We start from the raw sequence: 17,897 nt of genomic DNA, 5'->3' as shown, positions 1-17,897 counted from the left end.
AAAAAAAAAGAGGCTCTGCAGGAGTTTGGGCCAAGTAACGGAAGTACACCCTGGAATGTGAGGTGGCTACAACATGAGGCAAAACAGTGACCTAAAACTTAACTTTCAAAACTAATGCTATATGTGTCACAATTTGTATGTGACATTCATAAGCTCGTATGCCGTCCGTAAGCTTGACAGGGATTTGCTAATTTAACTCCTGAAAAGTTTGTGGCATGGCATAATGACCTGACATTGTTAACAAAGCTATACTTTCATCCTTCAGAATACTTGAAATGACCCAGGCATGGTGGCGCACGCCTGTAACACCAGCACTCAGAAGGCTTAGGCAGGATGGCCCTGAGTTCAAGGCCAGCCTGCATTATATAGCAAGACCCTGTTTCAGAAAAAAGTAGAAAAAAGGGACTTGTTTAAACCGAAGACTTTTTGTCCTCAAAATTAGAAGTTCAGAGACTTAGACTTACTTTCTACAAGCTTAATTTTAGAGCCAGAGGTGGTGGCACATGTCTAATCCTAATACTGGGGAGGCTGAAGCAGGAAGACTGAGTTTAAGGCCAGCCTGAACTGCACAGTGAAGCCCTGTCCCAAAGACAAAACAAACAAAAAACTCACTTTTAGATCTCTTACCGGTAGTGACTAACTTCCCCGTGTATTCTGGCAAGCATGTGTTACAGGAGACAGCTGTTCCTGGCAGCATATTCCTGTCATTTCCACATTGATCTCCTTGGACACTATACTGTGGAATACCGTAACTTCACGCTCATACACCTCAGAATCAGATTCCTCTAAGAAAGCCAGACCTCCTGTTTCTCTTTTGGTGTGTCATGCCCCGTGATGGAGTGCTTCATAAACTCATTTATTTATTTAGTATTTTAGGGCAGGGTCTACAGGGTCTCACTACTAGATCAGACTCATAGTGATTCTCCTGTTTACAGCCTCCCAAGCTCTGGGAGTACAGGCACACGCCACCACAGCCAGTCTCAATGGATGTCTTGGCGCGCCCAGGGGTAGGGCTGGCAGGGCACGCCAGAGATTGAAGCCGGCTGCTGGGCTTTGCCTAAGCAGGCACTTAAGTCAGCTGAACTATCAGGCGGGCCTACCATTAACTCCTTTAGTTGAGAGTGTTGGATTATGTCCTCCTAAATTCAATTCTTATTTTACTGATTACCTGAAGTTCATCTTACATGTATTGAGCGCTTAATAAGCACACAGCTGACACTGGATCTTAATCATTTAATGTGAAAGAAATTCCCAATAAATGAAAAATTAGACCAGACATACTGAAAACAGAAAGTTTAACTTTTAAATAATCTTATTTAAACAAACAAACAAAAAAAACCAAAAAACACTATTTCTAACTTTCTTCTTTCAGTTCTGGTAAGACAAATATACTGACTCCAGATTTAGATCATAACCAGGATAAATTTTTAACCCAAACAATTTTTACTAGATAACAACTTTATTTTTCCTTAAAGGGAGCAAATAGAGCCACAAACTTTAGCAAAAAAATGAATTATTTTTGAAGTTTCATCTGATAGAACTGGGTCTGGCCCAGATTAATGATGGTCCCTTGTGATAAACTTATGTTTTTACATAATCTTCAGTTCAACCTAAAAACACTAATTACTGAAAAGTCAGATTATTGAATTGTTTTCATAACAGTATAGCAAAGTGAGTGCTTGTAGAAAGTGTGGAGTGTCACTTGTATAGCAAGTAATAATGAAAACTGAGAAATAATCTAACTGAAACAAAGCAAATCTCAGGTGACAGCCCCACATGCTGTGTGTACATGGAAGCACTGGTCAGGTTTATTTTAAATGGCATAAATTACTCCAAACATTTATTAAAATGCATCAATCTATCAGAAAGTCTGTGGTAATGTTGTGGTAATTCCCAATTCATTATTATCCTGAATATCATGTCCTATTCCCTCCAAAACAAAGGCAAAAACACAATTAAAAAAAAAATTTTTTTTTTAAGTATTTGGGCTGATGAAGTAGCCACCTAATGAATTTTTTCTCTCCAGCAAGATTTTAGGGCTGTCTGATTTTACATGAGACAATGTTGAGGTGGAAAGACACTTCTAAAAAATACATTTATCTCTTTTTAATTTCTGAAGGCAGAAATGACCACTTGGGGTATCAGTTGTTCTGTTTTGTTTTTGAGACATCTCACTACATTGCCTGGCTGGCCTCTAATTCCTGGGCTAATGGGATCCTCCAGCCTGAGCCTCGTGAACAGCTAAGAGTACGGGCGCTGCAAGCTAGTACAGCAATGTTCAGCATTCTAAAAGGTCACAAATATACCCCTTTTCTTTTCTTCAGACAAGACTTAGTGATAGACTTTGGCACATATCCAACTCTAGTTACCATATTTTACATATATACATGTATTCTGTATAGAGCTTTCCAGTTATTTGAGTAATAAATTCTGGTGACTAAGTTCATTTATAATTAGCTATATTAAAGAAAAATTCAAGTTCTACAACTTCTTAAATTCTCCTTGCAGAATTATATATTCAAAACGTTTAAATAAATACCCATGTAAGTCCTCATTATACCAAGAAACTGGTTTATAGCTTTACCTTAAGAGGGGAAAGCAATCCTTCCTTTTAAAGATTCATACAAAAATAAATGTTTGAAGATGTCTAAGAAAAGTTTGACTTTTTCAGTTTGACTTATTTTCTTTAAAGGCCTCTACCCTTCCCATGTATAATAAACCAGAATGGTGGGACCGAAAAATTTCAATCATGGTTAATACAAAAACCCTTCCCCTACGAAATGTAATTTTCCTAATTTTTCTTCACATCTAAGAAATTTCAGGCAATTAAATTTTGAACTGCAAAACGTCACTGAGATTACTTTAGTATGTCTCTAGGGAAGCACAGTTCTGCCTGTCCTGTATCTCCTGACAGAAATCCTTCTCACCAGGCTAGCACATGTCCCTTGACAGGAAGTATGCAGCTTCAAATATGGTGTTTACTCCCTAGATGTGAACAGCGTCTGGGAATAACTGGCATTTAAAAATAGAGTAATGCCATTATAAATAATTTATTTGGAAAGGCTTCATAATAAAAATAACTGGTTAACTTTAAAAGAACCACGTGTTTAATAACATATAAATATCCTGATAAGAATGAACCAAAATGACCTGGAAGAGTCTAAAAATTCCTGGCTTAATTATAACAACATGGTGATAGGTTTTTCAAGGTATTTTCTAAACTCGGCAAGCCACTGGGCTCCAACTGCTCCATCCACAACTCGATGATCACAACTGAGCGTCACAGACATCATGCTAGCCACATCAAATCTAAAAAAAGTAAAAACATTATTAGGGATTTGGAAGGCAATCAATAAATTTTAGGTAGTACCCACCCATCTGCTGCCCTCAGTCTACCCAGGTAATACTATTTTCCACCTACTACTCCTGCCCCCGTAGAGTTAGTAGCTTGAAGAAAAAAACCCATACTTGCAAACATGGCTAGACAAATTCTATATATTCTGCTGTTCATTTTTTGAAAATTATTTTAAGTATTGTTTAAGCCTGCTTTTATACTGAACAGCAAGGTCTTAGCAACATGATCTGTGTGGACCAGAAAGCCTCAAGTATTTACTATCAGACTCCTGAAAAAATGTACTCGCTTCTCACCTAGAGTAAATCTATTCAAAAGGATCCAACAGCAAACATGATTTTATTAAATGCATTTAATAAAAGTTGGTGCCCTAAGGAATTTCATTCCATATTTTCATAGACCATGCAATATCCAATTGTTACGGTTTGTGTATAGGTGTCCCCCCAAAGACTCATGCAGTTTTGGGGCAGCTTCTGGAGTTTGTGATTGATTACTGTGGGTGTGGATGCTGCACCTGCCCTGGGGCAGGTAATTTGCATTACAATGTAAGGAGGGGAGAAAAGCTAGCTGCGGGAGCTGCTGCTCCTCCTCCCTTGTGCTCTTGCTCTTTGCCACCACCATGAAAAGTTGCTCTCTGCCTTGTGCCGCTCTGCCTTGGAGCCAGGTGAATATGGACTGAAACCTCGAGTAACTGTGAGCTAAATAAACCTTTCCTTCCTTCGATTTGGATGTCGGGTATTTGTCCCAGCAATGAGAGAAGAGTAACTAAGACACCAATAGACCATGCAAATAACTGTAAGTAAAACCACAATTAAAAAAGGGACAAAGGTAATGAACTTGTGACTTCCCTTCCACTTTGACACTTACCCTTTTTCATTATCTGCTGGAACCAATTTATCTTCTGAAGCACCAATTGCTAAAATACATGCTTGAGGTGGGTTGATAATAGCAGAGAAATTCTTAATTCCAAACATTCCTAAATTGGAGATTGTAAAAGTGCCACCCTAAAGAAAAAAGGATTAAAAATAGATCACATTAACTGCTTGCCAACGTACATCAGAAAAAATCACAAATATTCTGTGAAAAGGCTTTAGGATAATCTTGTTACTTTGTTTTCAGAAAGGCCTGAAGAGAATACACACTGATGGGAATTACAACCACTATAATATGAGCAAGTCAGTTGTGGTGGGTTTTGCATAATAGTAAGTTGAAACATGTCTTATTTGCAGTTTTGACATGTGACTTGTCTTTATTTTCAAGACCTTATGTCAATAGGAATATATGGCAGAATCCAAAGGTAACAAAAGCAATAAAAGCATCAAGTTCACCTTAAAAATGATATAATTCTTGGACCTCAACAAATAATTTTTTACCTGGAATTCATGGGGTTGTAGTTTGCCCTCTCTGGCCTTGGTTGCTAAAGAAACAACATCATTAGCAATAGTTTCCAGTCCCTTTACGTGTGCATTGAACACTATGGGTGTGATGAGTCCTGCAGGAGTACTGACAGCAACACTGACATCAACCACATGATTTCTGTTTGAAAAGAAAAAAGGGTTCAATCCTCAGGACCGCTACCGGCTACGAAGCAAACAAACAAAACACTAAATGGTCAGCACCAACATTTATCAAAAGCCTAAGGCTGTGGTATAGCTTCATAGTACAGCACTTGGCTAGCATGGCTAAGATCCTTGACAAAAGCAAAAGGAAAACAACAAAAAGAACAAAACGCAAACCTACATGCCAGGTTAAGCAAGAATGGGTATTTATCTCAACAAAATAAAACAAAGATAGAACCAAACACTAAGGTGACGGGGTGCACACCTGCAGTTTGAGCGTAATGGGAAGCGGAGACAGGATTACAAGTTTGAGCTGCAATATTTAGTTGATTTAGTGAGATCTTGTCTCTAAATAAGAACTTAAAAATGTACTGAGAATATAGCTCAGAGTAAGGCCCTGATTCAATCCCAATTAGGACCAATTTGTGCCACTATTCAGATATCTGCCTCATCACTTTTACCTTTTGCTTCATTTTCTCCTTGATATGTACTTTTGAAAAACTGAATGTGAGGTAGGTGGACTGGAATATACCTGTAATCCCTACTATTCTGGAGGCTGAAGCAAGAAGATCATAAATTGGAAGCCAATCTAAGCAATTTAGTAAAATCCTTCCTAAACAAAGTGAAGCAGTAGAGGGCTCAGGCTGTGCAGGGCTCAGAACTTGGCAGGGCCCATCCTTTGGCCAGGCTTCGCGTGGCCTTTAGAGGGATGGGTCTCAGAGCTCTAGGACTAAGTCCAGGGCTCTGCTCAGTTCCCCTTGCTGCCTCCTTCCAGTGCAGAACTCAAGGATCTGTTGTCATGATCAGTGGCCCACCTCTGCTACAGATAAGGGGCAACTGGAGCAAAGAGGCACCTCAGATGCCCACGGGCCCCAAAGCTAGTTTGGGTAGGGCTAGAGAGGGGACACAAACACCCCTCCCTAGGGCATGGAGGCCACTCCCTAGGGTAACTCAGCACTTAAAGGATTATATAAAGGAAACTGAGGAAGGTTAGTGACACTTCCTCAGAGGAGCTGAGTCTTCACATCCAGCATGGAAAGAAGGGAGAGAGGCTTGCTAGAAACTGTAACTGTAGCTCCTCCCTTTGCTTTGCTGTTTTTCACAGCCATGAACTGCTGCCCTCTGCCCTGTGCTGCTCTGCCTTGGGGCCAGCAGAGTATAGACTGAAATCTCCACTAACTGTGAACTAAATAAACCTGTCCTTTCTTAATTTTGGGTGTCGGGCATTTTGTCCCAGCAATGAGCAAAAAGTAACCACAACAGACACAAACTTGCTTTTTTTGGAGATAGGCTCTCACTATATAGTTCAGGCAGGCTTAAACTTACTATGTAACACAGGCTGGCCTCACACTTGGCAGTGATCTTCTTACCTTGGCTTCACGTGTGTGTGTGTGTGTGTGTACGCGCGCGCACGTGTGTGTGTGTGTGTGTGTGTGTGTGTGTGTGTGTATTTTGAGTTGCTTTTTGAGACAAGGTCTAATTATTGTAGTTCAGATTGGCCTTGACCTCACAGCAATGGTCCTGCCTCAGCCTGGCAAAACTGCTGCGATTACAAACAAGTACCACCACATCTGGCAGAAATTTCAATATAGAAACACAAGCATGAAAAAAATATGACTCCTCAAAATATCCATTATTCATCATTATCTCTCTGCAAAGATAATGAAGTGGATGAAATGCCAAAGAATCCAAAAGAGTAGTTTTTTAAAATAATTAGTGACAGAGGATACAAATGCAGGATATGATGGAGTACTCAACAAAGAGATTTTGAAAAAGAACCAAACAGAAATTCTGAAAATGAAAAAACACAATGAACCAAGTGAAAAAAGCCAAGTGGAAAACCTCACCAACAAACAAGACCAGGCCAAAGAAAGAATTCTAAGGCTTGAAGAGAAGACACACATAACAACAACAAAAGACAAATTATAAATAAAAGATCCAAAAACTCTGGAACAAGATTAAAAATCAACCTTACAAATTTCTGTTATACAAGAGAGCACTAAGATTCAGACTGATAGCATAGAAAAATTTACTTAAAGTAACAGAAACCTTCCCAAATCTTGGCACATCAAGCATTCAGAACTATAAGCAGACACAATCAGAAAAGAAGTCGCCTACATCACAGTGTAGTAAAAATGGCAAGACTGCACAGTAAGAAAAGAATAGTGAAAGCTACAAAAGAAAGGCCAAGTGACTTAAAAAAGCAAATCCATCACATCAATGTAAGATGTTTTTGCACAAATTCTGAAGACTAGGAGGTCATGTAACAAGGCATTGCAAGCCCTGAAAGAAAATAACTGCCAACTTAGATTATTATATCCAGCAAAACTATCCTTCAAATTTGGAGAAATAAAGACCTTCCAAGTCAAGCATAAACTAAAGAAATTCACCACCACTAAGCCAGCACTGGAGAGGACCTCAGAGGAACCCTATACCCAGAAGAGGAAGTGTAGATAAGGTATTTAAGAACAAGGAAAGAAAAAAAAGGAAAGAACAAAACATTACAAAAATAACAAAATGTCAGGCATTAGTACATACCTTTCTATTAAATTTGAATATAAATTATCTTAGTTCTCCATTAAAAGACAGAGACTGTTAGATCGGATTAAAAAACAAGAACCAATTCTTGAATGCTTGTAAGAAGCACACTTCTTGCTATTTGTTTATGAATAAAATTAAAAAAAGAGAAAGAAGCATACTTCCCTAGCAAAGACATACACAGATTGACCATGAAAAGACAGAAAACAATGTACCATTGCAAATGGAATTTAGAAGCAAGCACGATGAGCTGTATTCCTTTCTCACAAAGCAAATATCAAAACAAAATTAGACAGCACAAAAAAGGTCACTATATACTGGTAAAAAGGAAAATGCTCCAAGAAGATACAACTGTAAGCACATATGTACTGAACTTCCATGCACTCAATTTCATAAAACAAACACCATTCAACATAAGAGGATATACAGGTCCCACACAAGGAAGGTGACTTTAATGCTCTACTCTAACCAACAGATAGGTTATACAAACAAAATGCAACCAAAAAAATCTCAGCTAAATTACACCATAGATCAAATGAACAGATGTCTACAGAATAATTCATTCTGTCCAACAACTACAGAATGCACATTCTTCTCAGAAACTCATGAAACATTTTCCAAGATAGATTTTATATTGGATCATGAGGCAGGACTTAACAAACACAAAAAATATTTAAAGTAATTTCTTTCTTTTTACCATATCATGATGGGATGAAGTTAGAAATCAACAGCAAGAGAAACCATAGGCCTTTACAAACATAAGATTGAACAATTCACTTTTTTTTTAAACTATTCACTTTTGAACAATCAGTATGTTATCACTGGAAAACATCAGGAAGGAAATTTAAAAATTTCTAAAAACAAATGAAAACAGAAATACAACATACCAAAAATTCCTAGGATACACCAAAGGCAGTTCTACAAAGTAAATTTAAAGCTATGAATGGCTATATGAAAAAATCAGAATGATCTCAAATAACCTAATGATGCATCTCAAAGACTTAAAAAAAAACAAAACAGCAAAATCTAATCCAAGACAAGGGAAGCAACAAACATAGAGCTATAATTATGAGATAGTAAAAAGAATAAACATGATCAATGAAGCAAAGACTGTTAAGCCCTTAGTCTAACTAACCAAAAGAGGGAGAAGACCCAGAACCATACAATTAGAGATTGGAAACAAAAAGGAGGCAGAAGGTTTGTTACAATGACACAATTGAAACTCAGAAAATTATTAGGGACTACTTTGAAAACATATTCTACTGGAGAATCTGGAAGAAATGGATGAATTTCTAACCACATATCCACCAAAACTGAACCAAGAGGATATAAAACAAATCAACAATAAGCCGTGAACTGCCTGATTTTAGACAAGACAAAAACACACTTAGGGAAAAAAATAAGATAGCCTTTTTTACAAATGGTGGTGGGAAAACTGGATATCCACCTCCAGAAGACTGACACTAGATCCTTATGTAGATCCCTAGCCCTTACTCTACAAAGATCAATTCACAATGGATCAAAGATCTACATATAGTACCTGAAACTTTGAAACTGCTAAAAGAAAACAAAGGACAAACACCTGAAATCAGAGGCACAGGCAGACTTCCTGACTAGGACTCCAATAGCCCAGAAAATAATAACAAAAATCAACAAACAAGACTACAATCAAATTAAAAAGTTTCTGCACGGCATGGCAAACAGCCACTAGGGTGAAGAGACAGCCCACAGAATGTGAGACAATCTTTGCCGGCTACTCTTCTGAGAGAGGAATAATGTCTAAAATACCTAAAGAACTAAAAAAAGCTTAACACCACAAGAATCAGCCCAATAAATAAAAGGGCAAGGGCTAGGGAGATGGCTCAGTGGAATAAGCGCTTCCCCGGCAAGCACAAGGGCCTGAGTTCAATCCCTGGTTCCGCAAAAAAAATAAATAAATAAATAAAAACTAAAGGGCAAATGAATGAACAGACACTTCTCAAAAGAAGTACAAGTAGCCAAGCGTGGCGGTGTAAGCTTGTGTTCCCAGCACACCTGTCTCCCAGCATGCTGGAAAGATGAGGCAGGAGAATGCATGGTCACGCTCAGCCTGGGCAACTTAGTACTTTATGAGTATCTTTTCTGAAAATTTAAATAAATGACTGACTGACTGACTGGAGATGCAACTCCACGTGAAGGGCTGGGCTCAACCCCCAGGACCAACAAAATAAAAATACACAGCAAATAAATTAGCAAGTACCCAGAAATACAATAAGGAGGTAAACTGCTGATCTACACTGCTGGCAGGGGTGTACATTAGTAAGCCACTATGGAAACCAGTACGGAGGTGCCTCAAAACATGAAAATGTGGTACACAAACACAATGGAGTAGTATTCCGTCATAAAGGAAAAAATGTCATCTGAAGGAAAATGGACACATTTAGAAGTTGTGTTGAGTGACATGAGTCAGACTCAGACAAAATCTGTTCTCACTAATAAGTGGAAGATGCAAAGGATGACATGGAGGGCTGGCCAAATAGTTCAGAGGATTAAAGTGCCTGTAAGCAGGCCCAGGGGCCAGGGTTTGATCCCCAGGCCTGTCATGCTGGCCCCACCTGATGAGAGGGCAATTGGGACTGGGTGTGGTGGCATGTGCCTGTAAAATAGCCAGATCACTACGAGTCTGATCTAGTAGTGAGACTCCGAACCCCTGTACACACTTCCATAAAAATACAAAAAAAAAAAAAAAAAAAGGAAAGGAAAGGAAAGCAAAAAAGAGAAAGAGACTATTATTAGACAGAAAAGTGGAGGGAGGCCTAATACATAATGGGGGGATGAATATGATCAAAATATATTGAATGCATTGAAATCCCCCCAAAAATATAAACTTAGAGGGAAGGTGAAAAACTATAAATGCATTACATATATGTATAAATCTACCAAAATGTTTGTGTCTGTTTTGTTTCTTTGGAGACAGGGTCTTGCTATGCAATTCAGGATGGCCCCAAACTTGCAATCCTCCTGCCTCAGCTTTTTTTATTGTTTGTTTGTTACATCTGCCAAAATGAAACCTATTAATCTTTATAGCCAACAGGCACTTGTGGAAAAATGCTTTTTTTTCTTTTTATAGTAACAGTAATACAAAAGCATCTATCTGCTTACTAGAAAAAGTCTAGGCTTAGAGGAGTCAGAATCTTAATTCCAGTGATAGTTCTGACCCTTATTAACTCAGGACAAATTATTTAACTCACTGAACATCAGTTTCTTGACCTAGAAAATGACAGTGAAAAGCACCACTGAATCCATACGATGGCGATAGGATTAAATTAACCATGAGGACACAGTGCTGCACCATGCAAGGGATGATAATAGTAACAAACACTGTTAATAGTTTTCCACTACATTGTTTGAAATCACTAGTGAACAAAAGCAGAGCTAGTCCTTGCTTTGCGAAAGTAGTCACTAAGAGCTGCATTAGACATACTTGTACACTGATTTTCCTTTACTGAACTCACACAAAGAACCTCTCTAATTACTAACTGCACAGTGAAATCCCCCCAAAAATACAAACTTAGAGGGAAGGTGAAAAATGCTAACTAATAATATACCTTCCCCATTTATACTTACTGTCTTATGACTGTGTCCATCCAAGAAGAATTTGCTTCAGGAACTTTTAAACATGCCAAAGCTGAAGCTTTTATGATGAAGTCATTAACAGAAATTTTGCTTTTTCCTTCTAATACCTGTAAAGACAAGAAATCATGGTAGTCTGGGGTACTGAAGCAGGACGGTCCCCAGTCTTAGCCCAACCTGGGCAACTGAGCAACTTGATGAGAAAATTTTTTTTTACTTCTTAAAAAAATTTAATAATGACAGTAAAATTGAACCAACAAAAGATAGAAACTGAAAAAAAAAAAAAACCCTCTGAATTAATTGAAAACTGCTAAAAGATCAATTTTAAACTACCACAAAGAAAAGACTAGATTTAAATGACACCATTTCAATGAGGGCTTTACCTGAGGGGGTTGACTGTCTCCACTGCTCATTCTGGCCAGCCTGTACTACACAGTGAGACTCTGCCGCAAACTACTTATCCCGGCAATGACTAAGAAGAGGAGCGTGTTCACTCTTGACACTTCTGTTCAACATCAAACTAGAGGGAGCTGGGCATGGTGGCACACATCTACAATCCCAGCATTTGGGAAGTTGAGGCTGGAGGATCGCCACAAGTTTGAGGTCAGCCTGGCCTACATGGTGAGTTCAAGACCAACCTGAACTACACGCATAGTGAGACTGTCTCAAAACCCCACCCAAGAAAAGCTAAAACAATAAAACATTTACAAGAAAACACAGGTGTATGTCTTCATAACCTTGTATTAGGCAATGTATTTTATAAACATGTTTTTTTGGGTTTTTTTTTTTTTTTTTTTTTGTGGTACCAGGGATTGAACTCAGGACCCTGTGCTCACCAGGCTCATTTACTGTACTGAGCTATCTCCCTGGCAGACAATGTATTTTAGATACAATGCCAAAAGCATAATGAACAAAACAGAGAAACTAGACATTAAAACTTTTATGCTTCAAAGGATACCACCTACAGAGCGAACACAATCTATACAATAAAAATGTCTTTGCAAGTCATCAGTCTCTAATAATCTGTACAGCCTATAAAGATAGTAACAGTAATAAAGATGACAATTTAAAAATAAAGGGTCTGAATAGACATCCCCACAAAGATGTAAGAATGCCCAGAAGCCTATGAAAAGGTGTTCAATTTCATTAATCGTCAGAGCAATGCAAATCAAAACCAGAGTGAGATGACACTTCAAATTCATCAGGATGGCTACAATCGACAAGACAGGTAACACACTGTTGAGAATATGATGAAATTAGAATTCTCGCACTGGACAGGGATGTAAAATGGCAAGACCACAGCAGAAAACAGTCAAAAAATTAAAACAGGGCTGCGAGTGTAGCTCAATAATAAGGGCAGGTGAAAGACAGTTTTGTGCTAGTACCATAAAAGGAAACAATACAAACAGAAACAGAAGTACCATATGACCCCAGCAATTCCTAGGTACATAACCAAGGGAAATAAATATGTATGTCCCCATAAAAGTTTGAATATAAATTTTTTTAAAGATTTATTTATTTGATACAGGGTGTCATTATGCAGCTTGGACTCAGTGATCCTCCTGTCTCAGCCTCCCCAGCACTGGGATTATAGGCATGCGCCACCACATCCAGTTTCAGGGGCCGGTGCTTGAGTGGCATGGATCAAACCTAGGTCCTTGTGCTTGTTAGGCAGGTGCTTAGACCGCCTTGCTATCTCTTTGGCTATCATCTTTAATCCCTATAGATTATTTACAAAGATTCACTGCTACTGAAGTCATTCAGTATCACTGAAGTCATTCATGACTTCAGACATGTATTGCGTATCTCTCTGGCCCTGTACTTAAAAACTTTATAGTAGCATTATTCACAATAGATAAATGGAAACAACTCAAATTTCCAAATAAAGCTAAATAAAATATGATATATCCACACAATGGAATACCACTCAGTAATTTTTTTAAAAAAATGAAATACATGCTGTAACACAGATGAACCTTGAAAATATATTAAACACAGAATTTGTATGCTCGATTTATAGAAAAATATTTATAATAGGTGAATCTACAGAAACAAGAAGTAAGCTAATGGTTTCTCAGGACTAGGGAAGATGGAGGAGTTGGTGGGATTATAGCTAAGGAGTAGAAGATTTCTTTTTGGGGTGATGAGAAGTTTTCGTGGTGATATTTATACAGCTCTGAGTATACTAAAAACCACTGAATTGTATGTACACTCGAAATGAGTGACTAGCATGGCATTACAATGGTATGGATTGTATCTCTCTCTCTCTCTTTTTTTTTTTTGGCAGAACCGGGGACTGAACTCTGGTCCTTGTGCTTGCCAGAGAAGCACTTATTCCACTGAGCCATCTCCCTGGCCCCAGATTGTATCTCAATAAAGTTATTCAAACTAACTGTATTTGCCAAAATTTCAACAAATTCATGAGAAAAAGACTTGAATATTTTGACAATAAAAGTATGCCGTCATCTTTAATCCCTAGAGATTATTTACAAAGATGCACTGCTACTTCATTCATGACTTCAGACATGTATTGCACAGTTCGAGGGCCTGCTCTATCCTGGGTGCATAAAGCTAAAGCTAGACACGAAAAGGTGAACCAAATGGAGCTGTTTGCATGGAGCTTACAGGCTAACACGGATAACTAGTAAGCAGAACATATAGGCAATGTTAAGTGCTAAGGAGAAAGAGAAGGAAAACTAAGGAAAGGGTGGAAGCAAAGGAAGGTGCAATTTTAGAGTAACAGGCCACAGAAGGTGATGGTTAAACGCTTACGGACATAAACGAGAAACCCACGTGGATATTGGAGGCTTCACGCAGGGAGAACATTAAGTGCAAAGCGCGCATAGGCCAAACAGCAAATAAATATAAAAGGAGATGTAGAACATCACCGGTCATTCAAGAGATGTAAATTAAAACTACACTGAGATTCCATCTCACCCCAGAAAGAATGGCTATCACCAAGAAATTTCCAGTCACCAATGCTAGAGGGGCTGTGGGGAAAGAGGAACCTTTCTCCACTCTTGGTAGGACTGTATAATGGTGCAGCTGCTGTGGAAATCAGTGTGGAGAGCCCTCAAACTACGACTAGAGGTTCCATTTGAACCAGCCATTCTCCTAGGTATCTTCCCTGAGGAATTAAAACATCATAGCACAGCGATATGTGCAGTCCTAGGCTTACAGCAGCAGTCTAGAACAGCCAAATCTTGGAAACCACCCAAGGCACATAAGCTGGTGAAGGGATAAAGAAGATGTGGGATTTTTATACAATGGAGCACTGCTCTGCCATAAAGAAGCATGCATTCCAGCCATTTCTAGGAAAATGGATGCACCTGGAGACCATACTTAAGTTAAGCAAACTGGACACACACGTGTGAATACCACATTGTTTCTCTGGTGTAAGAAACCAAAAGCGTAAATAAGGACCAAAATGTACAATAGGTATTGTGAAATAGGAGGAAAATGTTCAAAAGGAAGGGGAACAAAGAAAAGGGGAGGAGAAAAGAAAATTAAACCAGAAAAGGAGAACATGGAAACCAAGCTCTTACAAATGGGGAGGGGCGGAGGGCTGAAGGGAGGGTAGGGAATGGGTAAAAAGTTGATCGCGTACAGGTACAGGGCTCTATGATGAATGTGATCACTACGTATGTTTAAAATCTACCACTGAAACCTGATTTTAAAAAAAGGAAAAAGAGCCCAGGTAGTGTCAGGAACAGCAGGGCAGCCGCTCTGTCTGCGGGTGACACAGCAAGTGGGAAAATGTGGGAGAAGGGCAGAGAGCCTGCCTATACATCCCTATGAAAGGGACCATTTGCCAATATAAGAAGCTTGGCTTTTATTTTTCGCATCCTTGAAAATTATCTTTGATATCCTTCTGACCTGCTCTTTTTTTGTTGTTTTATTTTGAGACAGGGTTTCACTATGTAGCTGTCCTTCAACTCACTACGTAGCCCAGACTAGCCTCAAACTCACGGTGATCCTCCTGCCTCAGCCTCTTGAATGCTGGGATTACAGGCGTGCACTACCATGACCGGCCAGCCCTTCTTAGAACACTATTATCGTGTCACCTGACCGCTCACAAGCATAAGGGTTTCCCAGTGTCCAACTCATCAAGTCCCAATTCCCCTCCTTGTAAATAAAGACCTTCCTTACAGTGACTGTCTGTGTATCTGCTCCAGGAAGAGGCACTCTCATCGGACACAGCTTTAGTTTCCTTTTTTCTTACTGATGCTAGGGAATGAAGCCAGAGCCTACACAGGCCAGGCAAGCACTGTGAGCTACATCCAGCTTTTTATTTTATGTTGGTACAAGCCTCATTAAGTCTCCCAAACTGGCCTTGAACTCGCAGTTCTCCTCAGCCTCCAAGCAGGTGGGCTTCAGTCGTGTGCACCCAGCTTGTTTCTGCTTTTAAAAGCACTTCATCCTGTGATGCTCCCCTGTCAGGATGGAGTGGTCTTGCAGACACCGTCTATCTTTCATGGTCCAACCACATGCATCCTGCACTGCTGAGTTTCCCTCTCCACTCACTGGTCTCCCCCTTCTCTGAACTTCTATAACACTTAACTGATTTACAAATGAGTATTTTTACTTTAATAAAATTGCATTCCTTCTTTTTCATATGGGTTAACTCAACTAGATTATAAACTCATAGAGAAAAAAGACACTACCTAAACTCAGTGCTCCCGGAAGTGCCTTAGGCCAAACACTAAGTTGGAATGTGGTTCTGGGCTCTACATAGTCAGCAGGATGTTTCTCACCCATCAAGAGCCTCAAATTCCTCATCACAGTGACTTCGCCAGACTACAATCTATCTGTGGCAAAGTCAAGTTTAAGGGATTTTAATCAGAGTTGGAAAATGTCCGCAAGCTAAAATTATGACGCAGTCTGGCATGGTCACACAGGCCTGAAATCACGAAGGAGGGTGAGGCAGGAGGATCATTTCAAGTTTAAGGCCTGCCTGCTGGGCCACACAGTGAGTTCAAATCAGCATGGATTACATAGCAAGACCCTATCCTCAAAATAAATAAATAAATAAAATAAATTCATTTTTTATCACTAACTGGCATACTGTAACAAAATACACAGGCAAAAATATAAATGTTGAGCTGGGCTTGGTAGCATCTGCCTGTGAACCCAGCACTCTGGGAAGCTGGGGCTAAATGAGCACAAGTTCAAGGCCAGGCTAATCAAGTTCGTGTGATTTAATGCGGCCCTGTCTCAAAATAAAAAATTACAAAGGCTGGGAATTTACCTCAGTGTGGAGACCCTACATTCAATCCCCAAGCAAGTATTGAACAAGGTAAGACAGAGTTCTCGTTCGATGCAGAGTTGGAATTTCCAGAAGCATTACCTTATTAAGTTCTTTCCGTACCAACAGAACCTCTCCCATGTTCACATCAATAGAAAGGTAATAATGAGGTATAGTCTGCTTTGATTGCATTAATCGCTGTGCAATAACCTGAAAGCAAGGACAGTCAAAAATCAATTGTCTGAAATTAAGAGAAGACTTTACCCATTTCAGGTTTCTGTTTACCTCCTCACTCCACTCTCCAGTAATACACATTATCAGATCTGAACCATGAAGCCCTGCATCCTAACCCTGCATCTTCTGATAGGTTGAACCAAAACCATGTCTGCATGGTACTCACCTGACCAAACTGGACCTCCTTTCAATTAGTCATCCGTCCTTCATTTGTATCCCATTTTTTTGTTTAGTTTTGTGAGACATGGGTGTTCCATTGCCATTTAAATATTTGTGTGAACTCAGCAAAATAAACCAATATACTCTAGTAGTCCATAATAGTGGGTTATCCGCAGGACTGGCAATGTCAGAAGTTGTTGACTTGAGCCCTTTACAGCTCAGCATATTAATATGGCTTTACTTTTTATATCTCGTTTTTATACTTTTCTGCTGGATAGTTAAGACCAAGATAAAGCAAGACCTATATAACAAGAAATGTAACTTTCGTATCTGACAAGGTCAGTCAAATCCCCTCAGGATTTACCCTGAAACCCTGTACGGCAGTTTGTACATCTTTTGTCAGTGTCAGTCATATGGATGAGTCACGGCCATTGCTTGACCAATTTGCTCTCTGAAAGCCTGAGAGAATGTTTTCTCTCCATGTGACTCTCCTTAGGCACACTCTACATCATCAACCACTTTCCTCTGTGGCCCATAGTCTCCTTGATCAGAAAATTTGGGACATCCCTGAGTTACAGGATGTTAACAGTACAGGTTCTCCTATGTCCCGAGTCCTCACTGACCTTGAAAGGCTAGGGCCAAAATGTTGGCTGTCCTTGTAGCCCTTCTTTTTCTCTAATTTTTGGTCTGCAAACTTAAGTTGTTAACCTCAATTAGTCATCTGAAAATGACTTTCCCACCACTGAAAAGGTTTCCGCTAGTGTTTTGAACTATGAAGAGGATTAAGCGGCCAGAGTACGGATGGTCCCCAACGCTCCGGTTCCAGGTGGTGGCAATGAACTCACTCGACGAATGTTGCTGATTGGGATGTCTGTGAAGACGCCTGTAGGAACTGGGGCCACTCCTGGACTTGGGGGAGGCACAGCAGCGGCAGGGGCCTACGGGAGAAGAGAGCTCTGAGTTACTCCAGCTTGATCTTAGCATGAACAGCTAGGAGGGGCTGCTATGACTCTTTCTAGATAGCAAAGTAGAAAGTAAACACTTGAAGAATGCTAGGCCCAATGAATAGGAGGGACTACATGAAGCAACTTATTTAAGGGTTCTGTTTTCAATTTTCTTACATAGAATTTTTTAAGTACTGGGGACTGAACTCGGGACCTTGCGCTTGATAGACAGGTGCTTATGCCACTGGTGCTTA

At 39.5% G+C, this 17,897-nt stretch overlaps 1 protein-coding gene across 1 annotated transcript in view; it reads right to left on the bottom strand.

Annotated features, from left to right (window-relative positions):
* Window positions 1-3,089: 3,089 nt before the first annotated feature.
* The window catches only part of Dlat (dihydrolipoamide S-acetyltransferase), a 32,147-nt gene continuing 17,339 nt past the window's right edge, over window positions 3,090-17,897 (bottom strand). Inside the window, exons 9-14 of the mRNA XM_004646356.2 lie at window positions 17,545-17,637; window positions 16,409-16,516; window positions 11,056-11,171; window positions 4,726-4,888; window positions 4,220-4,356; window positions 3,090-3,309 (exon numbers count right to left, since the gene is read on the bottom strand). Of these exons, the coding sequence (XP_004646413.1) occupies window positions 3,180-3,309; window positions 4,220-4,356; window positions 4,726-4,888; window positions 11,056-11,171; window positions 16,409-16,516; window positions 17,545-17,637 (747 nt within the window). The 3' untranslated portion in view covers window positions 3,090-3,179. The remainder of the gene's footprint in view (window positions 3,310-4,219; window positions 4,357-4,725; window positions 4,889-11,055; window positions 11,172-16,408; window positions 16,517-17,544; window positions 17,638-17,897) is intronic.

Source organism: Octodon degus, unplaced genomic scaffold, assembly GCF_000260255.1.
Source record: "Octodon degus isolate 3935 unplaced genomic scaffold, OctDeg1.0 scaffold00266, whole genome shotgun sequence".
NCBI lineage: Eukaryota > Metazoa > Chordata > Mammalia > Rodentia > Octodontidae > Octodon > Octodon degus.
This window is presented reverse-complemented; position numbering and strand designations above follow the sequence as displayed.